Source organism: Trichechus manatus, unplaced genomic scaffold, assembly GCF_000243295.1.
Source record: "Trichechus manatus latirostris isolate Lorelei unplaced genomic scaffold, TriManLat1.0 scaffold00015, whole genome shotgun sequence".
Lineage (NCBI taxonomy): Eukaryota > Metazoa > Chordata > Mammalia > Sirenia > Trichechidae > Trichechus > Trichechus manatus.
In genome coordinates, this window is record NW_004443951.1 from 24468797 (window position 1) to 24481220 (window position 12424).

A 12424-nucleotide genomic window follows, 5' to 3' on the forward strand; every position below is an offset into this window, starting at 1 on the left:
CTGATCCCTCCTGATAACATGTCCAAAGCATGTGAGACATAGTCTCGCCATCCTCGCTTCTAAGGAGCATTCTGGTTGTACTTCTTCCGAGACAGATTTGTTCCTTCTTTTGGCAGTCCATGGTATATTCAATATTCTTCACCAACATCACAATTCAAAGGTGTCAATTCTTCAGTCTTCCTTATTCATCGTCCAGTTTTCACATGCATATGAGGCGATTGAAAACATCATGGCTTGGGTCAGACGCACCTTAGTCTACAAGGTGACATCTTTGCTTTTTAACACTTTAAAGAAGTCTTTTCCAGCAGATTTGCCCAATGCAATGAATGTGTCATTTGATTTCTTGACTGCTGCTTCCATGGGTGTTGATTATGGATCCAAGTAAAATGAAATCCTTGACAACTTCAATCTTTTCTCCATTTATCATGACGTTGCTTATTGATCCAGTTGTGAGGATTTTTGTTTTCTTTATGTTGAGGTGTAATCCATAATAAAGGCTGTGGGCTTGAGATCATATGAAGTCTTGAGATCAACTTATTATTGATAAGTTCTGGTAGTGGACACAGTGAAGGGGGCATGCCTGTGATCTCCCATGCAGTCAGTCCTGCTACCCAGAGAAGTTAATTTACTTGTTGCTAACTGTCATGGATTGAATTATGTCCCGCCTAAAATGCGTGTATCAGTTTGGCTGGGCTATGATTCCTGGTATTGTGTGATTTTCCTATATGTTGTAAATCCTGCCTCTATGATGTTAATGAGGAAGGATGGGCAGCAGTTGTGTTAGTGAGGCAGGAGTCAGTCTACAAGATCGGATTGTGTCTTGAGGCAATCTCTTGAGATATAAAAGAGAGAAGCGAACAGAGAGACAGGGGGACATCATACCACCAAGAAAGCAGTGCTGGGAGCAGAGCGTGTCATTTGGACCTGGGGTCCCTGTGCAGAGAAGCTCCTAGTCTGGGGGAAGATTGGTAAGAAAGCCAACAGACAGAGAAAGCCTTCCCCTGGAGCTGATGCCCTGAATTTGGACTTTTAGCCCACTTTACTGTGAAGAAATAAATGTATCTTTTTTAAAGCCATCCACTTGTGGTATTTCTGTTACAGCAGCACTACATGACTGAGACACTAGCAAACAACTGGTTTGGAAGCAGTGAATTGGCCTCTTCAAAATCTAAGGAGACAATTCAAGGTCAGAACACTGAATGGAAAGATGAACATTGCTTGGAGCCTCTCAAACTCCTTCTAACCCTCAGCCTGGTGTCATGGAACCAACCCCTTGTGTTTCTTTTAGCTAGGCCCTCATTTGCAGGAGGGCTTGGGCCTGCCCCTCTCCAGCTCTGTAACAGAAAGGGCTGATGAGGCCTTCCAACACTTCAGTTGAGGTGTCATGGAACCAACCCCTTGTGTTTCTTATGACCAATGAGCTTTCCAGCAGTTGGGGAAGGGGAGCTGTATAATCTGAGGGGGATAAATAAAGTTACTAGACCTTAGGAAGAAATAAGAAGAAAGGTCCAGAGATATTTCTGTGTATTCATATTTCATATATGGATATGCTGTATCCTAGCTGTAGGAAAGAGGGACATGGCCCCCCTCTTGTATAATTGCTGCAATGGGCAATGCCCTCCTGCTCTTCACCTCCCCCCAGACTGAGCTGTGAGGGTATGGGAAAGGGAGAAGAATTAATTTATCTTACCATGATCAGCAGCAGACATTTGCTAAGTATCTACAAACATGTAAAGGATTATACTGGACAATGTGGAAGATAAACATGAAAACCTTTTAGTTAAAGTAAAGCATGTCTTTTAAATTAAAAAGAATTGTAAGACACATTCTTGACTCAAGAAGCATACAATCTAGTTGAAAAGATAGGATATATACACACACAAGAATAAAAGCATTCCCATCTCATTTAATCTAAGATGTCATCAATTGTAAGATGTACCATTGTTAACTCTAAGAAAGAAAAACTGCCAATTAAACTGACATCAACTGTAAGACACAGCCCAATGCAAAAGATGTTAAAATGTGAGGGAAAAAGAAGAATCAATTTTTAAGAATCAATGAAATATGTATGTAAAAGAGCACATGTTAAACCCCAAATGAGTCCAACAAACAAAAAAAAAAGCATGCAGGAATTCTGAGGAAAAAACCATAATTGAGGGTTAAGGCAAACAGGCAGAGAGCAGGACTGAGCCTGGGCCAAAGAAGTTGAAGCCTTAGATCACTGAAGCAGAGGGAAGGCATTCTGGAAAATGGAAGCACTGAAGTTGAAGCCAAAAAGCCACAAAGGAACATGAAGTTTTATGGAGAAATGAGTAGATCCGTTGGGTGGGATTGAAGATTTGTGCAGGGAGGCGATGAGCAAAGGTTGAACAGATGTAGGATCTTCAATAAACCAGAATGTTGATTAGACCAAAATGGTCTACAGGGTTATACCCATCTCACCCATGTTCTGCCTCTGAAGAGGAAAAGTTTTCTGAGACAGACGAAGTGGAGTCCCACCATATTGGCATTAATTAATTCATTCATTCAGCAATGCTGATTGAGCATCTACTAAGTTCAAGGCACTTTAGGGGAAACGAATCAAATTCTGCCTATTAAGGGACATAAGTCATTTACTGAAATAACTGTGAGAGAGGTATCATCATTAGCCCCATTTTACAGATTACATTACACAGAGGTACAGAGGGCTCAAGTAACTTGCCCAGCATCACACAGCTGGTAAGTGGCAGAGCTAGGACTCAAATCCAGACATTCTGACTCCAGAGCCCACACTTAACCATTATGACATACTGCATCTCTGAGGTCAGTGCAAAGCAGAGAAACCTCAGTGGCAGCTCAGAGCAAGGGTAGAGTAAGGGTAGGGGAGGGCTGGCCTTTTAAGGATGAGTAAGATTGGATTTTTGGCACTCTAGACAGTATGAGGAAAAGTATAAACTGTGCAGAAGGTGAAGTAACATTTGCTTGAACCAAAGAAATAATAAAAAGTAAAAGGTTTGTTTATGTTGGAGAGAGACTTTGAATGCTGGAGCTTTAGACATATGTAGACAAAGGAGAGCCCCCTAATCAGGGATCAGAGCTGTGCATTAGGAAGATTAATTTGCAGTCTATCAATCAGGGTGGATTATAGAGAGAAGAAACTGAAATGAGGGAGACCAGTTAAAAAGTTATTGCAATACTCGAAACAAAAGTATTTTTGACCCAGGATAACGCTGGAGTTAAATCCCGGTCTGTGCTTTTTATTAACCTCAAAAGGTAAGGATGTACACTCCCCTCAAAATATCTTGGAGTCTTTGATCTATGAATTTATCTAAACCTTCATGTGCTTTATTTCCAGTCTTGGTATATACTAGCATCATTTGTCCTAAAACAATTGCTTTCGGTTTTCAATGAGCAGCAGAGTAGGCTGAGGAGGGGAGCACAGGACCTAGAAGGGCAGGAGGCAGCAGTTCCTATTCCCAATCTTTGGCAAGCAAGTGTGTATTGTCCCCAGCTATACTTTTTATACCCCATAGATTTAGAACCTTTTTCCTCTCTAACCTTCTCTTTTCTACCTTGTAAATCCTGAATTTTAAACAATTCTCATAGCCACTCCCATCAAATTGTAGAGCTGAAGGGGACTTGAATGATCATCTAGCCCAAACTTCTTATTTCACAGATGAAAAAATGGCATCCCTGAGAAGGAAAAAGACCTTTCTTAGGCCACACAGCCAGCTAGTGGTGGGACATGCCATTGATCCTCTTAGCTTCCTAGACCTAGACCATCTCCAACTCTCACTTCAGAGAGGCAGCCCCTAGAATGACCCTGTGTTCCAGCAGCAGTGAATTCATGATTTTGTGTTAAGAGAGAGTTTGAGTTGAGTTTCCAGTGATGATGCCCGGCATTTTGCAGATCTGTTTGACCACTGGAACATAGCAGGGCACTGCATGGCATCTGCAGTACCTCTCAGGTGCCTTATCAACATCTTCTTAAAAATTCCATTTGCAACATCTTTGCCTAATTGCTAAATTTCGACCTGAATGTGGGATTAGAAAACAAGGCTGGAGGTTGGGCTCAGGGATAGTCTCTAATCACCAAATGCCTGCTGGCAATTTCCACTTAGAAGTTCCATCATCACCTCAAACCTACATAACCCACTGCCGAAGAGTCAATTCCGACTCATAGCAACCCGATATGACAGAGCAGAACTGCCCCATAGGGTTTCCGAGGCTATACTCTTTACAGAAGCAGATTACGACATCTTTCTCCCAGCTGGTGGGTTCGGTTAGCAGCCGAGCATTTAACCACTGCACCAATATGTTGTTGTTGTTAGGTGCCATCGAGTCAGTTCTGACCCATAGCGACCTTATATACAACAGAACAAAACACTGTTCGGTCCTGCGCCACCTCACAATCGTTGTTATGCTTGAGCCCACTGTTGCAGACACTGTGTCAATCCATCTCATTGAGGGTCTTCCTCTTTTTCCCTGACCCTATACTTTACCAAGCATAATGTCCTTCTCTAGGGACTGGTCCCTCCTAAATAACACATCCAAAGTACATGAGACAAAGTCTCGCCATCCTTGCTTCTAAGGAGTATTATGGCTATACTTCTTCCAAAACAGATTTGTTTGTTCTTCTGGAAGTCCATCATATATTCAATATTCTTTGCCAACACCATAATTCAAAGGTATCGATTCTTCAGTCTTCCTTTTTTCATTGTCTAGCTTTCACATGCATATGAGGTGACTGAAAATACCATGCCTTGGGTCAGGCACACCTTAGTCCTCAAAGTGACATCTTTGTTTTTTTAACACTTTAAAGAGGTCTTTTGCAGTAGATTTGCCCAATGCAATACGTCCTTTGATTTCTTGACTGCTGCTTCCACGGGCATTGATTGCGTATCCAAGTAAAATGAAAAATCCTTTGGGCCTTCAATATTTTCTCTGTTTATCATGATGTTGCTTGTTGGTCCGGAAGTGAGGATTTTTGTTTTCTTTATGTTGAGGTGCAATCCATACTGAAGGCTGTTGTCTTTAGTCTTTTATCTTCATCAGTAAGTGCTTCAAGACCTCTTCACTTTCTGTAAGCAAGGTTGTGTCATCTGCATATCACAGGTTGTTAATGAGTCTTCTTCCAATCCTGATGCCCCATTCTTCTTCATATAGTCCAGCTTCTCAGATTATTTGCTCAACATACAGATTGAATAAGTATGGTGAAAGGATACAACCCTGACACACACCTTTCCTGATTTTATACCACGCAGTATCCCCTTGTTCTATTCAAATGACTGCCTCTTGGTCTATGTACAGGTTCCACATGAGCACAATTAAGTAACCACTGCACCAACATACTTCCCCCTAAACCAAACCCCGTCCAGGTTTTCCAATTCCATCTTTCACTGTCATCCCATAAAAAACTTGGGGGTCATCCATATTCCCTCTTTCTCTGACTACAAGAGTCACTAGATAAACCGTTTTATTTATTTTTGTAATGCCTCTTGTTTATGTCCTTTCCTTCCCATTCCTATTGCAGTTCCGCTCTGAACTCTGCATTGGGCTGTGATGAGATAGTTGAAGACTTCCACGTAAATAGACAACATTCAAGGAAGAAGATAACCTCTCTTAACTCAGTTTGAAATCTGTTTATTTTGCACCTGTAGCATCACAGGCTCCTTTTAAAACGTTAGCTCAGGGACATAGAATTTGCCTTTGTCTTTGTTGATTCTGAGCCTTTGATTGTAAATCTCCATTCATGAGCTTCTAGCTGTGTCCCTCTGCATTTGCATGGCACAGCCTCTCTCTGATGGCTCTCCAATGGTGGTCTGTGGAGGGCCGATTTTAGGCAGGCCAGATTCAACTGAACTGCCCTCATTCTAAGCTGGCCTGGATGTCACTGGACATCCATGCTTTGCATCAGAACAACTGATCTCTGCGCTGAATTTTCTGAATCCCTACCATGTACATGGCAGGAAGCTAGATGCTGAAAACCCATTGCTGTCGAGTGGATTCCAACTCATTGTGACCCTATAGGGCAGAGTAGAACTGTCCTATAGAGTTTCCAAGGAGCAGCTGGTGGATTCAAACAGCCAACCTTTTGGTTAGCAGCCGAGCTCTTAACCCCTGTGCCACCAGGGCTCCTAGAGGCTGAAAGGATTACCAAAAATATAAAAATCCTGACCTCAGAGGGTCAGCCTGGTTAAAATGGAAGAAGGAAAAGTTAGCAACACCTGGCAGCAAATGAATTCCAGATCAAGATAATTCGTTTATTTCCTTCGCACCCACCTAATGTCAGGTATTATGCTAAGTTCTGGATAAAGAAATACAAGCTAGTTCTGACTGCAAGGGGTTCCTGATCTGAAAAGGATGTTAGATAAGAAACAAAACACACCATAGTAAACATTATCATGATACAGGTAAGCCCAGGATATTTTAAGAACCTAAACCAAGACTGAAATAATAATTTTAATTATAGCTAGAAGTGATAGAGCATGACAGTGTGGCAGGCACTGTGCTATGCCCATCATGTCATTTTCTTTCTTTATTTTGTTTTGTTGTTGAGAATATACATAGCAGTACATACACCAATTCAACAGTTTCTACATGTACGATTCAGTGACATTGATTACATTCTTCAAGTTGTACAACTATTCTTAACCTCCTTTTTCAAGTTGTTTCTCCCCATTAACATAAACTCACTGCCCCCTAAGTTTCCTATCTAATTCATCATGTTAAATTCTCTAATTTTATATTCACAACTTTTTATTATTTCATCCTGACAGCAACTTTCTGGGTAGGAACTACTATGATTTCCAATTTTTAGATGAGGAAGCTGAGGCCTAGAGAGGTTAGGTAGCTAGCCCAAGGTCCCACAGTATTTAAGAAAAGGAGCTGGTAGTCCAGGCCTAGTCAGCTTCATGTCACAGTCTGAGGACCACTGTGTAAAACTAGCTCTTCCTGGAGGAGGTCTAGCCTGAGTGAAGCTGGAAGGATGAATAACAGCTAGCTGTGCGAGGCTGGGCTTGGGCAGTTGGGGGGCAGGCAGCAGGTATTGCAGGAATGGAGAACAGCGAGTGAAAGGCATGAGGGGAGAGAACATGCACATTGTAGAACCTAGTGTTTCTCTGAACAACTAGATGGTTAAAGATGGCTTCACAGAGGAGATGAGTTTTGAGGGGCTGCCCAAGAAGCCCAATGTTTCAGCATAGGAAGAAAGCAAGAATAAAGAGAGAGAGAATAGAGCCATGGTAATGGCCAGGCTCTAGGTGAAAGATGAAAGCAAGAGACATTGAGTCTGGGAGACCTTCTTTCTTTGGGTGTGGGAAGGGGCACGGTTAGGGGAAGGTGGTGGTAAGGAATGTAGCAGAACATGAGGTCAAGCCACACTACTTAACCTGAGTCTTTCCCCCTTCAGCCTATGCTCAACTACAGCCACACCAGCTCCTCTCACAGCCACCATCAAAGCACCTGCAGCCCCAGTTTGTGATCCAGCAACAGCAGCAACAACCACAGCAGCAGCAGACCCAGCAATCACGGCCTGTGCTCCAACCCCCATCCCAACCCCAGCTCGCCTTGGTCCCTCCAAGCTTGGCCCTACAGCCCAGCTCAGAAACCCATGCCATGCCACTAGGCCCAGTTACACCCACCCTGCCACTCCAGTGCCCCACTGCCAATCTGCACAAATCTGGCAGCAGTCACCAATGTCATCCTCCCACGCCAGATGCTGGGTCTCATAATGGACATCCTGGGGGCTTGTCCCATGTCCCTCAACGCAGGTTCCAGCACACATCAGCTGTCATCTTACAACTACAACCTGCTTCACCAGTGGTGAGTAAGCTGGTCTCAATGTCCAGGGAACAAGGGGGGCAGAGCACAGTTCAGATGATTCCACAGCCCCCATTTGGATGTGTTTCTGGGTAGGCTGAGTGTTGAGGTCCTCACTGGGTATTCCAAGAAAGAAAAGGGGCTCTCCCTAAGTTTAGGCTAACTGAAAAAGTCTTTATCTGTCACCCAAGCTCCACAGAAACAGGGGAATGCCCAAGAATGTAAAGGCAATTCATGAGAAGACTCATCTCTCTGTACTATCCCTCAACAGCCCCAGCAGTGTACCCCAGATGACTGGAAGGAGGTGGTGCCTGGGGAGAAGAATGTGCCTGAGACTCGGTCTGGCCCATCACCACATCAGCAAGCCATCATCACTGCCATACCTGGTGGCCTGTCTGTACCCAAGAGCCCCAACATCCAGCATTCCCCAGCTCACGGTATGAAGTGTAGTGGGGCCCTCAGGTGAGGGGAGAGAGTTGGCCTGCCTTGCCATGCCTTGGCACGTTTCACTTGGGCATCTAGAATGGGAGAGTAAACTATCACAGGCCCAAAGAGGCAACAAGGAGGCTGGATAGGGGAAATGAGAAGATGAGCCAGTGATTAAAAAGGGGAGGGGGGACGGACCTAGAAACAAAGGTAAAAGGGTAGAGAGAGTTGAAAGTTCTAGAGCCAGACTCCGAGGCCTGCGTGTGGTTGCTGTCAGATGTATCCGATGCTGAATATACACACGCAGAGTTGAGAGCTGAGGCAGTTATCCAGTTGTCTTAGTTCTCTGCTTCATTTAGTATGAGAAGGTGTTCTTGAAATTGAAATTTGGCAAGATGGCTGCCGTAGCTCATAGATCGAGAAAGTGCGTAGGGGGAACTAGAAGGGGATTCAGGATGCCTTCAGCTCATGGAAGCTTCTTGGAAGGAACTGGGATCACCATCGTCTGTGAGTGCCCAGTGATAAGTGGGTTTTTTTAGGAATTGGGTGTCAGGACACTCTGCTGGCCCCCTCTACCCTGATGGGAGAGTCACAGTAGTACCTGCACCTGCTGCAGGGATCAATTTGCTTTCCTTCTCCCTCTGCCAGTGTGCACAGCCATCTTGGCCCAGAACTCAGTGGCATTCTTTGTCATGAGCCGCGTACAACTCAGGGAAGCAGTTCTAGCCACTGGGCTAAGTGTGCTGGGAGAGGGAGTAGGGAGAGCCAAGATAAAAAGAGTTTGGAAATTGAAGAAGGAGAAACAAGAAGAAAAAATACTTTTGGACAAGGTGGGGGGGGATGTTATAAAGATCATATAAGGAAGGGGAGATGGGATCAAGGGAAAGGAAAGCAAAAGAATATAGAGAAAGGACACTAGAAAAATTAGAAGCTGAGAAGGAGGCTATCTGTTCTCTCTGTGCATACTTAAAATGATACATTGTAGAATTACTCTAACAGAAAGTTGCTCTTAACATTCAGTCAAAATACGCTGTCCTGTAACTTCCACCTACCCATTGGTTGTGATGCTGTCCTGTGAATTATATCAGAGTCCATCTCATATATTACAGCTTACTAGTATTTGTAGACAGTTATCATGTCTCTTCCCCCTCCTTCCCGTTAAAAGAAAAAGAAAATGTCCAGGCTAAATATCTGAGACTTTTTCACTTTTAACCTATGACATGTCAAGACCTCCCCTTCCCACCAATCTGGTCATTCTTGTCTGCCCACATTCCGTTTTATTAATCCTCTTAAAGTATGATCCTCAAAATTAAGCACGTCAATTCCAAATATAAAAATCCACTAGTCACCATAGATTGGCACCTGGGCCTAGCTTTGTAAGCCCTTTAAGGAACAAGACTGTTTTCTACATCCGTATGATATGGTAGGGAGGACACTGACATTTGCTGAATACCAACTATGTGCCAGGCATTGTTCTAAGCCCTTTACTCACTTGTGATAACCCTGAGAGATAAGTATTATTATCTTCATTATATAGAAGAGGAAACTAAAGCTCAAAGGGGCTCCAAATTACACAGCTGTCAGACAGCAGTCCCATGAGTCTGGCCGCTAGCGTAGTACCTCCCTTACCTTCCTTCATCAGCACTCTGCACCTATGACCCCACATTAACTCCTCTGACCCAATGGCAGTGATACTGTTGATTCATACAGCACTGTGTTCATCTGAATTCCAGAGCGCTTTTTAAAATGAGGTTCTTTTTAAATGAACTGCTATCATGCCAGGTCTCCTCAGTCTCAAACTTGCACAATTTATATTTTGAAACAAAATATAATTATATCTGTTAAATACCATCTTCTGAATTTGGCACATAGTTCCAGCCTACCAAGAAAATAGTAATAGTTAATGGCTACCAATTATTGATTCCTCTCTACTGAACTTAACATGTATTTACTCATTGAATCCTGACAATAGCCCTCTGAGGTAGGAACTTTTATCATTCCATTTTAAAGATGAGAAAACTGAGGCACAGAGAAAATAAGTGGTGGAGCAGGAATCTTTTATATCTGAATTCTGTTATTCATTATACTAACTCCTCTGCTTAACTTTGCCATCCATAAATTATATAGCATGTTTGTCTTTAACGAATTTGCTGAAAGAAATATTGAATAGGACCTAAGGACACATGCCCTGCCTCAAGGTTGGTGTTGATCAGCATTCTTGAACATGTTCAAGTATTTGTTATCCAACAACACGTAAATGAACTGACATTTACCTACCTTTCTCCATCTTGTTCATAAAGCTCTCAAAAATCTCTGTGAAATCTAATGAAGATGATATACACATAACAAGCATCTGCTCTTGAGGTACCATCTCATGAGAGGAATATGCTTTGCACAGTTGAAACAATTGTCAGCCATCCAAGACTTAAATATTTATCTATTCTCTGTATGCTTGAATGCCTGCTCCATGCAAAGCACTGTGGAATGGGAAGTAATACATAGAGAAAAAGATCTGTATCCTACCTCCAAGGAGCTTAAGGTCTGCTGGGAAAGATAAGAAATGCACAGAAAAAATTACAATAAAAACTAAAACATGATAAATGCCATAGAGGGATTATAGGTAAGTGCTTTAAACGTTATGAAGAGGGAAGTGTTAATGCCAGCAAGAGATTATCAGGATAGGTTTCAGGGTGAAGTGGCATTGTTCTAGAGCAAGGGTTGGCAAACTACAGCACCAGGGCCAAATCCGTTACATCACCAGTTTTTTACAGCCCACAAGCTAATAATGGTTTTTACATTTTTAATGATTTTTAGAAAATCAAAAGAATATTTCATGATATGTAAAAAGTGTGTGAAATTCAAATTTCAGAGTCCATAAATAAAGTTTTATTGAAACACAGCCACATTTATTGTGTACTTATTGTCTGTGGTTGCTTTCATGCTACCCGGCAAGAGAGACCAGATGGCCTACAAAGTCTAAAATATTTACTATGTGGTCCTTTACAGAAAAGTTTGCCAACTGCTGTTCTTAGAATTTAGACCTTGAAGGACCTGGGCATGGAGAGTGGGGGAAAGCACATCCAGGAAGGACTAGTGTAAGTAAAAGCAGGAAGATGTGGTGCGCATGTTTGGGGAGTACAGGGAGGTCAGGTGTTCAATGGCATGTTGCCTTACTTTATAAAACAAAATTTAAGTATAAGAATCGCAAAGGCAGAGGTGGGGAGGGAATGTGAATATTAATGAAAAAGAGATTTGAGAATTTGAAATATAGGGGTAGAGGGGAAAGAAAGGGAATATAAAATGTAAAATATGGAAACAAAGGTAAAGGGATGAGGCCTGAGGCGGAAATGGAGAGAGGAGGTGGGCAGAGGGAGGGACACAGAGAATGCTAAGAAAGGCAAGAAGTGGGGACATGTTGGGAATAGAGAGATCAACGCTAGAGAGAAAAATTTGTCATCTGTTCAGCAGCCCCTCTCCCCTCCCGCCTCGCCACACACACAAAGCTCCTGGGGGGTGAGAATTGTGTATCACATTGTACATCTTTTGTATCCCCCGTGGCTTCTAGCATATTTACGGAATGAATGTGCACCGCCATGTCAATTCAGCTTAAACCAATGTGGTTTAGGAAGAGGGCTAACATTTATTGGGCTCCTACTGTGTGCCAGGCTCTGCAGGCAATTTGTATATATTTCCTCAGTTACCCTTCACAATCAGCCTTAAGAGTAGGGATTATCCTTGTTTATGGAAGTATAATTGGGTCACTTTGGTCATTAATTCACCTCTCATTCTCAGTTCCCAATGGGGAGGATAATGACTTACATGGTTATTGTAAACAGTGAGAGAGTGCGTTCCTGTACGGCTTGACACGTATTAAGCACTCAGTTACTGGTAGCCGCTGTTTTTATTATTATTGCCTCTAAGGCGTTGTTGTTATTATTACTTCTAAAGCCCCCAGACAGTGAATTGGTCGTGGCGGGAGTAAGCCAATCCACCATGTCACTGGGGGACATTTGAGGGGGAGGGCGAGGATGGCAAGCGTCCTTGTGGCGTGACCCTTGACTCCCTAAACGGAAATCTTGACGTCCCTAACCCGCCGCTGGCCCTGCTTCTCGGCGGCGTCGGCCTCCTGCGCCTTCCGGAGGGCAGGGAGGCGGGGCGCGGGCGGCGGGGAGGGGTGGGGCTAGCTCCTGCCCGCGCC

At 43.3% G+C, this 12424-nt stretch overlaps 1 protein-coding gene across 3 annotated transcripts in view; it reads left to right on the plus strand.

Moving 5' to 3' along the window:
* The window catches only part of PHC2 (polyhomeotic homolog 2), a 136803-nt gene that overhangs the window by 96462 nt on the left and 27917 nt on the right, over positions 1-12424 (plus strand). For 2 of the 3 annotated variants that reach the window (XM_004371972.2, XM_004371974.2), the window contains 2 exons: positions 7391-7803; positions 8072-8237. In XM_004371972.2, coding sequence (XP_004372029.1) covers positions 7391-7803; positions 8072-8237 — 579 coding nt within the window. The remainder of the gene's footprint in view (positions 1-7390; positions 7804-8071; positions 8238-12424) is intronic. The other variant, XM_004371973.2, reaches the window with a different exon arrangement.